The sequence below is a fragment of the Amblyomma maculatum genome, chromosome 9 (assembly GCF_055883805.1).
Source record: "Amblyomma maculatum isolate TAMU_Amacu chromosome 9, ASM5588380v1, whole genome shotgun sequence".
Taxonomy (NCBI): Eukaryota; Metazoa; Arthropoda; class Arachnida; order Ixodida; family Ixodidae; genus Amblyomma; species Amblyomma maculatum.
Window position 1 is genome coordinate 81483558 of NC_139352.1, and position 16118 is coordinate 81499675.

At 44.2% G+C, this 16118-nt stretch overlaps 1 protein-coding gene across 2 annotated transcripts; it reads right to left on the reverse strand.

The window, feature by feature from the left end:
- Positions 1-57: 57 nt before the first annotated feature.
- Positions 58-14523, reverse strand: LOC146179574 (uncharacterized). 2 transcript variants are annotated; one of them, XM_084579230.1, is made up of 8 exons: positions 14337-14523; positions 14008-14089; positions 13308-13478; positions 10521-10655; positions 9495-9712; positions 7749-8162; positions 5774-6069; positions 58-2083 (listed from the first exon to the last, which is right to left on the reverse strand). In XM_084579230.1, exons 1-8 carry the CDS (start codon positions 14374-14376, stop codon positions 1934-1936), a joined length of 1506 nt encoding a protein of 501 aa, XP_084435356.1. In that variant the 5' UTR covers positions 14377-14523; the 3' UTR covers positions 58-1933. The 2 variants fall into 2 exon arrangements, with proteins under 2 accessions (XP_084435356.1, XP_084435355.1); XM_084579229.1 differs by having other exon boundaries at positions 5774-6075; positions 14337-14522.
- Positions 14524-16118: the final 1595 nt, after the last annotated feature.

Here is a 16118-nt window from a genome sequence, read left to right on the forward strand (position 1 = left end):
CACCAGCTTCTTGCCCCTCCAAGGAAGCTGCAAATTTATTGCTCATTTGCCACAGCATAAACCAAAAGTTTTATTTTTATTTGTTTGCCAACGTCAAAGGCTCTGAACAGGGAATGACGAAATGAGGTTTAATTGCGATAAAGGGCATATAGAAATAAGCATAAACAGAAAATTTATTTAAAAATGAAGATGAGCTGCCCAATGTGTACACCTGTGATGGAAGCAGCTGCAACATATGCTACGATACTAATATAAAACAAGTATATATATATATATACTACATGATGTCTGTAACATTAAATATGCACACATAATTTCCCAGAAGCCTCTAGCGAGCAAAGTATACATGCGGAAACTTAAGAACCAGGGTGGTCAATGAGACAACAATGTTCTACATGAACTGAGGAAGCTGCTGTCGACACAACTGTCAGAACTTGGCCTGATTGGAGTCCTTTCCTTCATGCACAGGATGCTACATTTATATTATACACCACTCTTGCAAACAAGAAAAGTTATATTTTGGTTTGGTTTGTGAGGTTTAACGTCCCAAAGCGACTCAGGCTATAAGGGACGCCATAATGGAGGACTCCGGAAATTTCGGCCACCTGGGTTTCTTTAATGTGCACTGACATCGCACAGTGCACGAGCGCCTTGCTTTTCGCCTCCACCGAAAAGCGGCCGCCGAGGCCAGGATTCGATCCCACATCCTTGGGCGCAGTAGTCAAGCGCTGTAACCACAGCGCCACCTCGGCGGGGTGGTTATATTTTGAGTGCCTCCCCATGGTCAAAGCAATTCTATGGAAAGCACAATTACTTTGAGATGCCCTTACTCGAATGCAATAACATACTGTGTTAGCACAAACCTGAGTGCACTGCAATTAAATTTATAAATATCCTATACTCGGCACAAAAAGAGTAATGTCCAACCAATTCTGACTCATTCATTCTCTCCTGGTTACAAACTGGTTTGGTTTGTGGGGTTTAACGTCCCAAAGCGACTCCGGCTATGAGAGACGCCGTAGTGGAGGGCTCCGGAAATTTCGACCGCCTGGAGTTCTTTAAAGTGCACTGACATCGCACAGCACGTGGGCGCCTTGATTTCCCCCCAATGAAAAGCAGCCGCCGAGGCCGGATTCGATCCCGCGTCCTTGGGAACAGTAGTCGAGCGCTGTAACCACTGTGCCAACCCGGCAGGGTGGTTACAAACTACTAGGCAACATTGAAGTTTGTGATAGCACAGTAATTTGAAATTCATTGTGAGCCTCGTGTTATTTGGATTGATGAGAGCTTGTCACAACATTACCTGCTGCTGCAACACTTACAACACTAGGTGACAAGTGCATTCTGCTGTTTGCTGGACCGATGTGATGTTTATGGCCATTTTGAAATATTCACACTGATACGATTATCAGGCTGCACGAAAAGCCCATTAATGCGCTCTGACCACATGCATAATCATTATAACACGCACTCTGCTCAATGATGATATACTCCTACACTGCCCGCATACTACGGTGAAAGTACTGTAAGTCTTGCGAGTTTCCAAATTTATTCACATATTCTCCCATTGTTCTCGCACTACTTGCTATAATTCCACGAAATAAAATAATCAGATAAGGCTAGAATGCATAAGAAAATAGGTGTGAGTACTGCTATTGAAGTTCATATACTGCCTACAAGTATTTTAGGGAATCATACAACAAATTCAGAACTGCTACTTTGGCAAACTTAGCTGCTTTAAACACATCTTACTACCCGGAACCCACCTCACTCTTTCTTGCCTGATGTGCTGCTATACGATGAAACAAGAAATGCAAGTGTGACGTTATGTTCGCAGTTGCCGGGATAAATTGAGGCCCTCGAACCACGGGGAAAATGAGATACACGACAGAAGGGTAAGCACAGGAGCCGACATTGTTCATAGCAGGGTGGTTCAGTTCTCCTCCATTGGAGACTCATCGGGAATTGTGGTTTGCTGTTCCCCAGAGGGCGGTGAGTCTTTCTCGACAGAGCTGTCTGCAGTCGTGTCCATCGCTTCTGTGGGATCGTCTGCAGAAGTGGGAACATCCGCCTTTGAACTGTCCTAAAAATGAAATAGAATGCAAAAAAAAAATCACAGGACGGTTAAGAGTGTGCAGCTTGAGCGTTTAAACATTAACTATGGTGAGACGCCAAAGAATATTTCACAGACAGCTTCTGTTTGTTTCCTCATAAAGTCGGACAGCCAGAGGTAACCCATACAGAAGTGCTGTAATATTCTGAAGTTGACTTCTTTTGAAGATTGCTTACAGCAGTTACACCTCACACATCTGTCTATACATGCCGTGATACAGCATGTACTCGGGAATGGAAGCAGGCTGAAGCACTTTTAATAGCTGCATCTTTATTCCTGACATTCCAAAGCATCCAATTTGATTCCTTTTTATTCAACGTTCACAATGCTCTTATCTGACATCTCTGACAAGACAAACAGCCAAAACGTGCACAAATGCTTAAAATAACACAACTGACCTGAGCAACAGTTTGGATCAGACTAGAGGCAAACAGAATGCTTGCTTGAACACTTCGTGCCTGAACATTAAGTTTGACTAAAAGCAGCCCCACTAGAACACGTTTGTGCTCCCTGTCTTGTGCATGTCCTTTTGGATCCTATGCCTGTGCTAATTCCTGGGTACTGGTCACGGTGCAAGATATATAGGTGGGGACACAGCGTACCGCGCCAGTTCCAGATAAAGTCCCCTAGTTAATCTAAGCCGTACGAGATGGCAGTTCGCTCAGCGGACTGTGACGTAGTGGGAGGCAATGCTTTTCTATGGTGAACACACGCTTTTTGAGAGCCATTTTCTCGTAAACTGTGGCCGATGATGAGAGAGAAATATTTTTGCCGCATTGTTTTTGTCTAGGTCCATTAGTCAGCGCAGTTTTATCAATCTGTGGCTTCGTGAATGCTTAAATAAAAGCGCAGAAGGCGAATAATGTTTCGCGCGGAATTTGAACCTGCTGCACGCATAAGCGGTGGCACTTTGACAACAAAGCCTTAACCTTCGGTCGTTTCATTTGTTCTTTGACTTTGTATCTTTTGTTCGCCCATCAGTGTGCCCACTCATCCTTAGTTTGCTCCTTACTTTATTCCTTCCCTAAATTAGAGGTCCCCTAACTGGATTCTGCCAGCTCCCACTGAATTCCCCCCCCCCCCCCCCCCTCTCACTTCCTCTATACCATTACTTCTCTTAGCTTCTTTTTTCCTTTCCCTCATTCTTTTATCCTCAGGGTATTGGGTACAGTACAGAGGGGAAGAGAATTTCACAACAATGGAAAAAGAACACCGGGCATAATTTATTCCATACAAAACAATAGAGGTAAAATTACGGTTAACAGCTTTCTTGAATCTACGTTGGAGATCGGCGAACAGTAATGTGATGTGGTGCGTCAAAGCCGCATATAAATCAGTTGATGAACAGATAGATAGATCGTGCAGCTGTTCGTGCAGTTGGGTTTCGTGCAAATATTGAAGACAGTTCAGCTTGCTTGAGGCAAAAAAGCCTTAAATTACGGCAGCATTTGTTCCGGTTTTCGAAAGTGTTTTGACATTGTATCCTTGGCCTATCGCTTCAGTCAATGTTTTTGTCACAACGAAAGGAGAGATATGCCTAGCTGTTTTTTGGGGGTCTTCACTGTGCACCACGTGGAAGCGTGGGAATCGGTTTGCATTCTTTAAAAAGAATTTTGCAGTTTCATTGGTTCATCCCCTTTTTTGAAAATGATCATTGGAGAGCAAAGAAGAAGCCATACGGTAAGTTTTTTTGTTCGGCCGGGGTGGCGGCCACCCACCACGGAGCCCAACGAGGGGACAGGACTGGAACTTGCAAAGCAGTCCTGCCTACGCCAGCCGTACACCCAGACTATAACCAAATATGGTGTAACACAGGGTGGTTAGCCACACAAGGTTAACCCTAGCCGCCAGCAAAAGAAGGAAAAAAAAAAAACCAGAAGGGAGTAGAAGACAGGAGAGTTGTGAGAAAGATGATGGGAAAGTGAAAGAGGCAGAGGAGAATAGGAAAAGGCGACTGCCGATTTCCCCCGGTCAGGTCAGCCCGGAGGTGCCATCTATGGGAAGCGGGGGCCAAAGTGGTGTGTTGCCTCCGCCGAGGGGCTTGAAGGTCCTAACACTCGGCATCGGCTTAACCACCAGGATCCCTTCTTTTCCCCAGAAACGACGATGCCACGCACGGCTAAGCGTGGGTGCTCAGGGTCCGTGGTGTCGCACAGTACACACAAACACCTGCTTTAACAGGTGCCCCCTGCGGGATCAACATACTTGCAATTAACAAAGAGAGTCAATGCTGAAGTAGTTGCTTGTTTTCACCGTAGAAAAAAAAAAGCAGAACAACTCATGCAGTTCTTTGTTTCTAGACAAGTTCCCTAACGGCTCAGGTAGCCCACAATGACTACTGCTTTGCTCACCACTCTCACTTCTCTCACCGCCGGGCATTCAAAAAGCTAGAAGGTGCTACGTTAAGCGCACAGAATATTTCCTCCCAATTCATTCTCCTGTGAACAAACATTACACGCTATGCTTTTCTAGTTTACGAAAATTTGCACCAGCGTGAAATGCATTTAAACTCTACCACGGGTGTGCTGCCATCGTTTCGACTACAACGGCCCCTATAAAGCATGTGCATACTACTCACAGCATGCCACTACCCTGCTGTGCTTCTCACGGTTGCTTAATCAAATTGATCAGATCACATTTTTTGTGGGTAACATCATTAATCACCCAACGTACGGCAAACACCTGCATTCTGCTAAAGTTGATGGCAGAGCATCGAGGCAGCCAATTGGAGCAGTCTTGGAGCAATACTGCATTTTGGAGAAAAATGGAGCAGCACTTCGAACCCTGTGTCCTCTGAATTTTCTGCCTTCTCCAAGCTTGAGCTATATAGATGTTATGGTGTGCTTTATCTTCTTTCACTGCGAAATGCTAGTGTGTCCGGGCGATCAGAAACGCTGCCCACTGCACTCTATGGCCGAGGAATCTTTACGATTTCGTGTCAACCCAAAATTCGTACCATCGAAAACTTATTGTAGATGGCAATTTGAACTCACTCAATTCGAACTGGCAGTACACTTCAACCAACACTGCAGCCCTGGTGCACTACATGGGTTTCTTTAAGGGGGGTTGAGGGTCTCTAAAACATTTTTCGACACACTGTCGAAACTTGGCATGCATTTAGTCATAGAATACCTCATCGTGAAGAGAAGACATGGCAAAATAACATATCCATTTCTTACAGGCTTCTATGGTAATTTCTCATTAAAAACGACCTCTTTTAGGAACATGCACACCTTTCAATGCATATGTCATTTTGCTGATCATAAATAGTTGAAAAAAAAAAACTATGCAGCAGTAATTAGCTAAATTTTGGTCCAACTGCTAATATACCTCAATTTAGGAATAAAGCAAAGCTTTAGGATGTGCAACAGGCCTTTTGAAATGTCTGCATGTTTCTAAAAGAGGCCTTTTTAACAAGAAATGACCTTAATGGCTCGTAAGAGACGATCCAATTAGGATAGTTATTTTGCCATATCTTATCCTCGATTTGAGATATTTGAGATCTAGATGCATATATAAAATCAGCATTCTATTCTCCCCTTGTGTGCTAAATTTTAACAAGACAGAAAAATTAAAGAAAAAAGAAAGGTTTCCAAGACCTTCATACCACCTTAGATTCAAATTCTGTGTTAGGTATGGTAAGCTCCATTGTAAGCATACCATTGGTTCTTCTTCAGGACTGTCATCCATTGGCGCTGATGTCGAAGAAGGCTGCTCTTGTTGATCTGCTCCCAGTGCCTCTGAGGATGCCTCTGGTTCTGGGTGGAACTTCTTTAAGGGTGGCTCCTTCAGTTCCTCGTCACCACCAGGCATATCAGAAATGCTCGAGTCACAGCCATTAAAGTCTGTTTCCAAAGGACCATCTCCACCCGGCGGAATGTCTGCTGGTTTCAGATCGGACGCATCGACGGGCATGGCATCAGCTTCTGACAGGTCCAATGCTGACTGAGATGGCTCTGCAACTGACAAGCGTCAAAATAACAGACTATCAGCATGAAATAATATACATACAATCTTATGCAGCACTCTACAGTCAAACCTTGTTACTACGAACGCCACAGTAACTAATTTTTCAAATTAACGAACTTTTTGAAAAACCCCAACTAATTTCCAATGTTTTCAATGTAGAAATATTTCAGAACTACAAATTCAATATGTGCATGTTTCAAAATAACGTACATTATTTATTTTTCTTCCATAATCAAGGAACATCAGTATTAGAATTCGTCTAAAAATAACAGTGCCACAACTGTCGCGTGAAACAGAAACCGCCATTTCTGTGTGTATGCCGCGGGCTATAGCTATCATCATCATTATATCTCGTTCCAACATCTAGCGCCACCAAAAAGCTGTGGTTTCATATGCAGTATCCAGCAGGCCTAGTCACCTGCATTTTTTCTCTCTCTGTGTTGTGTTGTCTGCTGGTCGGTCGTTCGTGCCATTTGTAGGTGCGGGCAGAAATTTTTGTTGCTGATAACCTTATAGCGAAGTTCATGTGAGATCCGAGAATGAATGTAGCCAGTGATGGTGCCAAGAAGCTAAAGCAGTTTTTGTTTTAGGAAACAGTAGCAAGAAATTGACGCAAGGAAAAAGCAAATCGGCCTCTGCAGGGAGCTTGGCATTACCCATCGACCGCCGCGATCATTTTGAGAGACCACGACAAGAATGTCGAACTTCACTGAACACTGAAGATGAGGTCATATCGAACTCTGTGTTTTTATTGCGCATGAATGAAGTCTGCACTTTCATTGCTCGGTGTAACAATGTACAGGGTCATCCACTTATAGCTATAACACTGCCACTCCTTTCAAAGCATTGCGTCCGACGCAGGCACATATCGATGCAAAGCCATAGGGAGCCGGATGTGCTGCTTCACATGGTCTGCCACTTAGCTTTATTGAATAGTTGGGTCGGCCGCAATGACGGTTTGAAAGCAGCGACCGTGTTATAGCTAGAAGTGGATGAGGCTGTACATGGTGAGGTGTTGTGCAAAGTGAAAGGTGTGGAGAGCTTTTAATCTGTAGTGTGTGCTGCACGCGCCACAAGAAAATTATTCTTCAAATAAAGCAGATTTGAAGTTAGTGCAACACTTCATTTGAGCTTTTGCTTGTCTGCATATGAGTCTATAGCCAAGGTACATCATTTTCATACCTAGGTTTGACCACTGGCTTATAGCAGCAAGTTTTTCATTACAACATTTCAAAATAACTAACAATTTTAGGCAGTCCTCTGCAATTCGTTATATCGAGATTTGACTGTACTCTCTTAACAATGTGCATAATAATGAGCATGGGCTATATCTTAACATAACATTATAAGGTGGATTTAAGCTCTGGGTTTTATAAATTTCAGACCAAGAGCTCAATTAAGGAGGGTTACAAAGTAACCGGACTTAAAAACTATCTAGCAGCTCTTTCATTTTTAATTCTGTTCAGTGCACGAGCATTACACTACGTTCTACTGGAGCTTTGCTAATGTAAATGACCCTTCTTGGGCATAAAAATAGCAGATGCCTTACAATTCTAATGTATAGCATTACAGCAATAATTAGCTTTCCGCACTCACTTCTGGCAGTAAATGTTAATAAATACTAAAATTTAATCTGTTGACTGATTGATTAATTGATGTTACTCACCCTTAGTTGTAGCATCAGGCAGCGCTTCCACCTCAGCAGAGTCAGAAGTAGGCCCCAGGTCACTTTCATTTGCCGTTGCTGTGATGACAGCCTCCGAGTCGTCTTTATCACAAGAGCTTTCCTCCAGTGTCGACTCCTCTACATGTGCTTCGGCTTGTTTTGGAGACTCGTCTTCAACTGAAGGTGGTGGAGGCTCGATATTTTCTGCTGGCGCTTCTGATGGGGCTGCTTCTTCCGTTGGTTGTTGTGCCTCCTCCTTCTCAACTTCAGCGCACTCTGTCGCTGTCGACGGTTCTGCCTCCGGTTTCTCCTCACTCTTGGATGGCTCGGCTTCAAGCCGTTCTGTGGACTCCGATGGCTCCACCTCTTGCTGCCCTTCGATGACCTCTTCCGAAACAGGCTGGGGCGCCTCACCTGAGCAAAACGACACGGTAATTAACACCATCAAAAGACGGGACACTCAAGGCAAGCAGTGAGATGGGCAAAAAGAAAAAAAATGAAATGTTCACAAAATATAAACGTGAGAGCTCACAAAAAGACCTTTAGTGTCTAGTTGCAGCTTTCAGAAACAAACACAGTTTGCCTGAAACAGAGTGCACTAGCGAAACGAACACCACTAAAGATGTGAAACAGATGTGTAAATACGAGCTACCGTGAAAAAGGTATGAATGCAGGATGCTACAGCAAAAGGAAATGCCAGGTTGATAACACGAGGAGGCCGCCAAAATGCAGTGCACACATTCAATGGAATGGTAGTCTCAAAACAATCCAAGTACCTTTCCATTATGGCCTCACGCAACCACAACTGCCAGGGTCAAGTGCTGGGGCTACGACAGCCTAGAACATCATTGTGACAATCTTGGATGCAGTCCTGTCTTAATCACTTGAGGTCATTAAATAAGGCCAAGCACAAATGCAACTAAGCAACCCTGCTCTGAAGTAATGTGTTTGAGAAGACAGCTTCAAGCTTAAAGACTGAGTGCACATCAAGCAAGATTTTAGTACAGCAAGAACATTTCGATGAACCAAATATACTGGGAATGTATTCTATAGCTTTTTAATAAGTGGATATGTCCCCTTCAGTCCGTGGCGTAAAAAGCGAGGTGATCTGTGCAGACAACGGCCGAGTTGCCTTTACTACTACGTCACACCAGCTGAAACCACACTTTTCACTGCACTGGCGACTGTAGTGCAAGACGTTAAGGAGACAAAATTTGCGTTACAAATACTAGAATGTGACAACTGTAGGCATTTAAGCTATTGCCATGCACCACCAATACCCAGGCCCCAAAGATGAAGTCTGTTTGTTGGCTATGCCTAAAGCTAGGCCGAGACACCCACAGGTGTGGAAAGGCATCTATAACTATCCCAAATTTAACGCAGCTTTGAGTGCTGCGTGCTGCAGTGCTAAGTGACCCATACCTAATTTAACAGATAGTTTCAGAAAGTTCAAAGGCAGCAGAACCAGGTGATTGCATTTGATTTAAAGGCAGTAGATGCTTTTATGCAACTCAGGTGATAAAAAAAAATGTAGGCTGTGTTTGGTGTGGTTTGTTTTGTCTTATGTTTTTTTTGTGCCCAGTATAAGTCACTCCCAAAATTCAGAGACATCTACTTAAGAAACATTTCTAAAATATGGGTCCTACTCTCAACCCAATGGGCACAAGAAAGCAGCAGTAAGGAAGCAGCCAAAACTGCAAGCCTCGCGAAATGGTGCTAAATCGCGCACAGCAAATGTTGCAATACTTAAGCTTGTCGCGTCGGCTGCTGAGCTAGGAACCTCCACGTTGGTACCAGGGTCGTCCGCACAGATACCCTCATCTTCACAGTGGCCATTTTCTGCGTCCAGATGACCGAGTGAATCCTCTGTGGTGTCTGCGAAATGACCGTTGATCCCGCCATCTTCCGCTCCCGGAATACCATTGACCATGGGCACAGCAGATGTGTTAGACTGCTGCAGGGGGCTGCAATCGTCCAGAAAGAAAGAAAGCTGTAGCAAACGACCAAAAACTTGTCATTTCATTACCTCCGTCACACAACCTTGACTTTGCTTCCAGTCTAGACTACACAACTTTTGAACATTTCATAAACTTAAATGTTTCAATTCAGAGAAGCAATGCAGGGCTCACTGGGCGTACGGACTCAAGTTCCGGCAGTCTCTACACGCAAGAAAGCTGCAAACTTTTGTCAACTGCAGTCAAATGAAGAAATGAATAAAATAAACTTTCACTGAGTGCAATCAAATATTAACTCTCAAAGAAAAGTTATAACTCAAAGCTGGGTAGCCTTGTTCCTCGCTGTATGACTATACATATTGTTTTAAAAATTTAATGATGATATTTGGTTTTTCTGAAAATGCACTGACAGTAAAAGAAATGTCAGCAGGTTGCAAATACACACTTAACCTCCTAACAGACATTTTTAAAAATAAAACTTCAAAAACGACCTTTTAGTACCGATATCAGCACCTGCCGGCTCAATTAATATTTGTATTCAACAGGCCCTACTCGTTGCAAACTAGACACAGAGTGCCGTAAACGACAGGATGAGCTGGGCTCGTCAGGAGTCAATATAACAGCCAGCTTGTAACGAGTCTGGCTCATTCAAGTCTGTTAGGTGGTTATACAAAACTCGGCAACAGCTCCTCGCTAGCAGTTGTTGCCTAGTAATTTAATTTCCAGTACAATTCAGCCAACGCACAGCCAAGAAGACAAAGTTCCCCTGTAGCCAACGCAAACGGTTTTGGCAGACTGTAAGACAAAACTAACATACGTAAGAGATCTTGGTTCGATTGTGCTCACGACAAGGACATTCTTCTCAATGCCTCGCATGAACTTGTCAGTGCGTTTGTAGTGCTTCCTGGGGTCGACCACAAGCTCGCACAGCCGTTGGATGGTGAACGGTGCACTGCACAGATGAGAAAAGTATATAAAGGGCTTATTGCAGTCTATCAAACTGTCCACGAACAGCAGAACATGAAATTTTGCGATCGCTGACACAAAGTTCCAGCCACCAACTGCTACACCATCGACAATCAGTGCATAGCAGCGCTATTGCTATCATCGGTGATGGCTGCTGGGTTCGTATACCCGCGCTTGCACCATTATTGAAAGTGTCGCTACCTCCCCAACCTCGAGTCATCTGTCTGGTGGAAACGCCAGAACCAGATGTCACTACCACGTCTGGCGTTTCCACCCCATGTTGCAGAGAGGATTAAAAAAGAAGCTGAAACCTGGTACTCAGAATTTTTTGCTATATCTGCACCATGCCTTGTAAAGCTTGTAGGAAACAGTCCTCATCTCCCTAAAAGAGCAAGAGATCCTCTTCTTCAAAAATTATAGACAAAAAATGTTGGTTACAATTTCCTTCTCGTTAATAACAATAAGTAAGACATTACTGTACATGGACTACCATATGGTGTTTACCTACAGCTGCTAAATAAATTTTAACTGAATATTGTTTAAGTAGTGCAGTGATGGCTACATAGTCAAAGATAAGTTGAGGTCGCTCGAGGGATGAAAAACATCTGCGGTATAAGAGTTGCTTTTTAACTCGTTGTGATTCCTTTTCTTAAGACAGGCTGGCTCTAGCGTTATAGTGAATTAAAACAATGAAGCAGCGATTACATTAACAGCTTCCGCATATGACCTTGACTTAACTCCAACACCACTGTCATCATCAGCTGCTGAAACTGAAACAGGTGAGAAAAGAAATTAGATCACAAATTATTTCGTGGTTATAGGCAACTGTGTATAGTATATCCGTGTATAGTAATGCTTCACGCCTTATTACAAAAAAATACATGCAACCAAAAATTAGGTGCCTATACATTTTTTCATAAACTTGTAGCATGTTTAGACAGAAGTATTATACAGAGCCAGTTTATGATGGCGGTCATGAAGCAATACCACATCTTGTTGCTTTACCAACTATTCTGTGCAAATCTGATTGAATAAACCACTATATACTATGGTAAGAAGGAAAAAAAAAATGCAGATAAATTTCTGGAGGGATAAGAACTGTTTCCTGGGTCAAAGTTGAACCTTGACTTACAATATGAACAGAAGTTCTACAATTCAGCTGCTCAGCAAGCAAAGCATTATCGGTCACTGAAAATGCAAAATGTCTTGATCCTATCCAGATTCTTTTTTAATTGAGCCATTTAAATGAACTTGTCATTTCTTGCCATTATTATTGTAATTTTCTGTGAAAACTGCCTTTATGCAAACCATGAAGAAAACTGCTAGTCTGGCTTGCAGTGGAAAAAAAAAAAAGCAATTGTTCTACAGGCATCTATGAAATCCTTATACAATATAACAGTGCCTTGAAACCAACACCAAGTTCAGAATTTTTCTAAGGAGTACTCAAAGGGTCAGGGGATCTATTACCTATATTACTCTAATGGTGCATATATAAGGGGAAAAAAAGAACATTATACGGTTACAGTTTGCATAACCTGTCTGCATGAAAATGCCAGAGGTTGCCCCGCCGGGGTGGTGCAGTGGTAAGACGCCCGACTACTGTGCCGGAGTTCCCGGGTTCGAACCCGACCACGGCGGCTGCGTTTCGATGGAGGCGAAACGAAGTGGCGTCCGTGTGCTAAGCGATGTCAGCACACGCTAACGATCCCCAGGTGGTCGAAATTACTCCGTAGCCCTCCACTATGGCTCCCCTTTCTCTCTATCCACTTTCCCTCCCACCTTCATCCCTTCCCTTATGGCGCGGTTCAGGTGTCCACAGAGCAAGTGTGACAGATACTGCGCCTTTCCCTTCCTATGAACTAACCAACCAACCAACCAAATGCCAGAGGATGTGACACCAGGTTCACTGCCTTGAGCAATATCATTTTGTTGCATTTGCTAATGGACATAAAAAAAAAGCAGCTTACTTCAGACAAAGATTGCTAGAGTCATCTTAACCCATAGCATGCAGCCCCAGTTAAGGCAGTTCATGCAGCGTGGTACTGGTTATTTCTAAAATGAATAGTTGAGTGCAGGCCTGGTCATCTGCTAGCCTCAAGCATTACCACGGTATTACAGTACACTGCGTGCCGTCCATGCTTCGGACTGTGTAAGGAATTTCCATACAGCGAAACTGCACTTAAGTATTCCCATGAACCAGTCCCGGGAACATTCAGATAGTTTTCGTAATTATGCTGCAAAGCTTTGTTCTGTTGGCTTGTTCATATTGTATGTGTGACGATACTAATTACCAAGGCAATGAAACAGCGCGAGGCAAGACAGGACATGCGAAGGACAGACACACAGTGCACATGCCTGTTCATGTGTCCCATCTTGCCTCATGCTGTTTTATTCCCTTTTTCAAAATGTACCAACCAGTCTGTACTTGTCCCCTTTTATAAATAACAAACATGCACTGAAATACTGTTTGCAAGGTTCGACTTGACAGCTGTTCGACCACCTAACTGATGCATCAGTTAGCATAATAGCTACCTGATCTCTGATCGCATCAAAGACATGACCACCAGATCATATTGATGAAACTCAGTGTTAGATTCTTGTATGAGGAATGTCTCAGGTTAGCATGCCAGCCACCTACCTGTTGAAGCTGTTGACAGCTTCTAAGACCTTCGTTTTCATATCTTCATACTTGAACACTTCAACATTGGGTAAGGCTGGCAGGTCATCTGTCGGCGAGATCTTGTGGAACTCGTTCATGACAAGTTCCAGTTTTCGACAGACCAATGGCTTTAACTTGTGCCATGGGAACCTAAGGGTAATGAAAAGGTTTGCAAGTTGGCTCTCAGTTGCCTAACGCGGGTCGATGAGACCAAAGACCGAAATGCTTAACAAAATGCTAATCATGACAGCTCGACAGCCGTTCGGCTGTCCTCATGCACAATGAGACTCACGCTACCCAGATTCATGTTCTTCCATATTACTTAAATTTGTAATTCTCCTGTAACAATTTCACCGCACTTCAGGCTATTTCAACAAAATGCGGAAACACAAGAGGAGGCCACTCGCAGCTGCCCTGGATGTATCCCGCATACAATGCTGCATAACACCCGACTATTGCATCACAAACAAATAAGCGAGTCAGCTAATAAGATGCTGAAAGCATTCAAAATATTTCTGGTAGTACCAGTACTAACGCTGACGTTAAGAGCTGCAAAGACCCGCTAAAACGCTACACGTACGAAAGCGGAGGGACTCCACAACCACTTCGAAATTTTTATGGCATAAAATTTGAATCCTCGCATAAATACGCAGAACCAGAGTGAAAAACGCGCACTTACAAGGTGTCGCCAGTTTTCGCAATGTGGGACAAGTATTCGTCGAGGATAGAAGGAATTTCCGCGGGCTTCTGGTTTGAGAAATCTGTCAAGCAAAGAAAAAAAATTAAGCATGACAAGAACATGGACATCAAGCAAGTTGAACGACACCCAGCAAAAGTGAGTGTTCGTTCGAAGCTGACGAACTCTCGAGAGAATGCAGCAGCCCGTCATCGCCACGGTGTCCCAAACACGAAAAAGGTTCTCGAGAGAACGAGAGCATCAGACATGGAAATGACAAGCCTCCGAATCCCAGGGCCACTATGTCCGACGGGCTGTGTGGGCACACTCACCTGTAAGCTCATCTAGCAGAGCTTCTTTGCTGCAGTTCATTTTGCAGCAGTTCGGCGCGTTTTTTTTCCTACAATGTTTTCACAGGTTAAAAGAGAGGCGCACATGCACACACCACCGGCAGCTGGGAACCTGACGACAACAAAAAGTATGGCTGCCGCACAGCCGTGACGTCACGCCGTGGCTGCCCCAAGGTAGATTGGATTGGCTGCCCTACTAGTGGTCAAAACAGGTTTCGTAAAGCGTTCATTTTATCTAAAATCCCCTAGAAGTTTTCGGTGCGCGAGACTGATATCGAAACTGAGTCATGCCAAACTTAGTGACGTTCTCTAGAAATAAAAATTACGAGGAACTTTAGCTACTAAAGTAGTGAAAAGCGAAAGCCTGAGAAGTCTCATATTGTCTAGCGTTCCTGCCATCTGCAATCCCACACTTGAACGAGCGCCAAGGAATGCCACGCGTTTGTTGTGGCTGTAGGAAGAAGGAAAAGAAAATGCACGGGCCTGCTACTGGCTCTGTAGCTGAGCCACCTCCGCTGCCTCGTGCAGACAGAAGAGAAAATAGAGAAGAAAGAAAATGAAGAGGGAAAGAAAGACGCGCGCCGCAACAGCCGTCGTCCACCGCCGAAGCGGTGGCGGGTGCAATGACGGCCTACAACAGATAAAAATTCGGTGGCAGGCCAGCCCCCGCCACAAGCAGCGGTGACCTACCTGTCCCTGCCCTGTCATGCCACGGGACAGGAGCGATGGCGTACCCAACGTTGGCGTACCATCCAAACCACACAATTGTTGGAGAAAATGTGACAGATAATGCGCGCCTTTCCTCCAGAAGTCTCATCTTGTCTATCGTTCCTGCCATCTGCAATCCCACACTTGAACGCGCGCCAAGGAACGCCGCGCGACAGCTGCCGCAAAAGCACTGTCCACGACAGTAGCCATGCGGCAGACATTTCTGAGTAGTTAGTGGCACCAACATTACGAATTTTGAGACTGACATATATAGAAAGACAAATTTCTCGTCTCTCTTTTCTTTTTTGAAAAACTGAGAGGTGAGCGGCCCTTAGCAGAATACACGTACTTTCCTTCTTTTTTTCCCTACGCGTCAAGTACGGTTATAATAAGAAATCAATCTCCTGACCTTTTTAAGGCGAAAACCTATAATGGCTCATGTCGTGGACAAGTGTGTCCCGCTATTGCGGCGTTCTGATTGGTCGAAGCGGTATGCGTCCCTCGCAATATGCCACACTTGAACGCGCGCCAATAAACGCCACACGACAGGAGCGATGGTGTACGTATACGTCCAAACACTTGCCAGAGAAAGTGCGATAGATACTGCGCCTTCCCTTTCCTGTAAACAAATTATTATATGTAGCACTGCAACGAACGCCGATAAAAAAAAATTCCTCCCATCAGAAGCGATATGCTGTACCGTCAAACGCACATTTGTCGGAGAAATGTGACGGATACTGCGCCTTTCCGAATGCCGACAAGAGGCTAACGATGGGAGGCAAATTATAGAATATGAAGGGTAGGCTTTTGCCATTCTCCTCTTAAGACCCTCTGAATTTCTTTTGCAAAATTAGCTGCGCTACTGCTTATCTTAATTTACTTTTACTCCGGCGTTCTCAGGAGGTGCCCTAGCTATTATTCGTGTAAATTAAAAACTTGGCGCTACATTACAGAGGTAGGAGAATTTACCCATACCCACCCATGCATGCTCCATTCTCGATCTATGCACGGACCCAAAAGACATGCCATACCGTCTTCTTGGTCCACACACGCACG

Bases quoted from the DNA above. Each gene is read 5' to 3' on its own strand.
- LOC146179574 (XM_084579229.1), bottom strand. From the start codon at position 14,376: ATGAACTGCAGCAAAGAAGCTCTGCTAGATGAGCTTACAG. The intron at 13,479-14,007 runs GTAAGTGCGCGT...CATTACCCTTAG, and splicing joins GCGAAAACTGGCGACACCTT to GTTCCCATGGCACAAGTTAA. The intron at 8,163-9,494 runs GTATTGCAACAT...CGTTTTGCTCAG, and splicing joins AGCCGACGCGACAAGCTTAA to GTGAGGCGCCCCAGCCTGTT.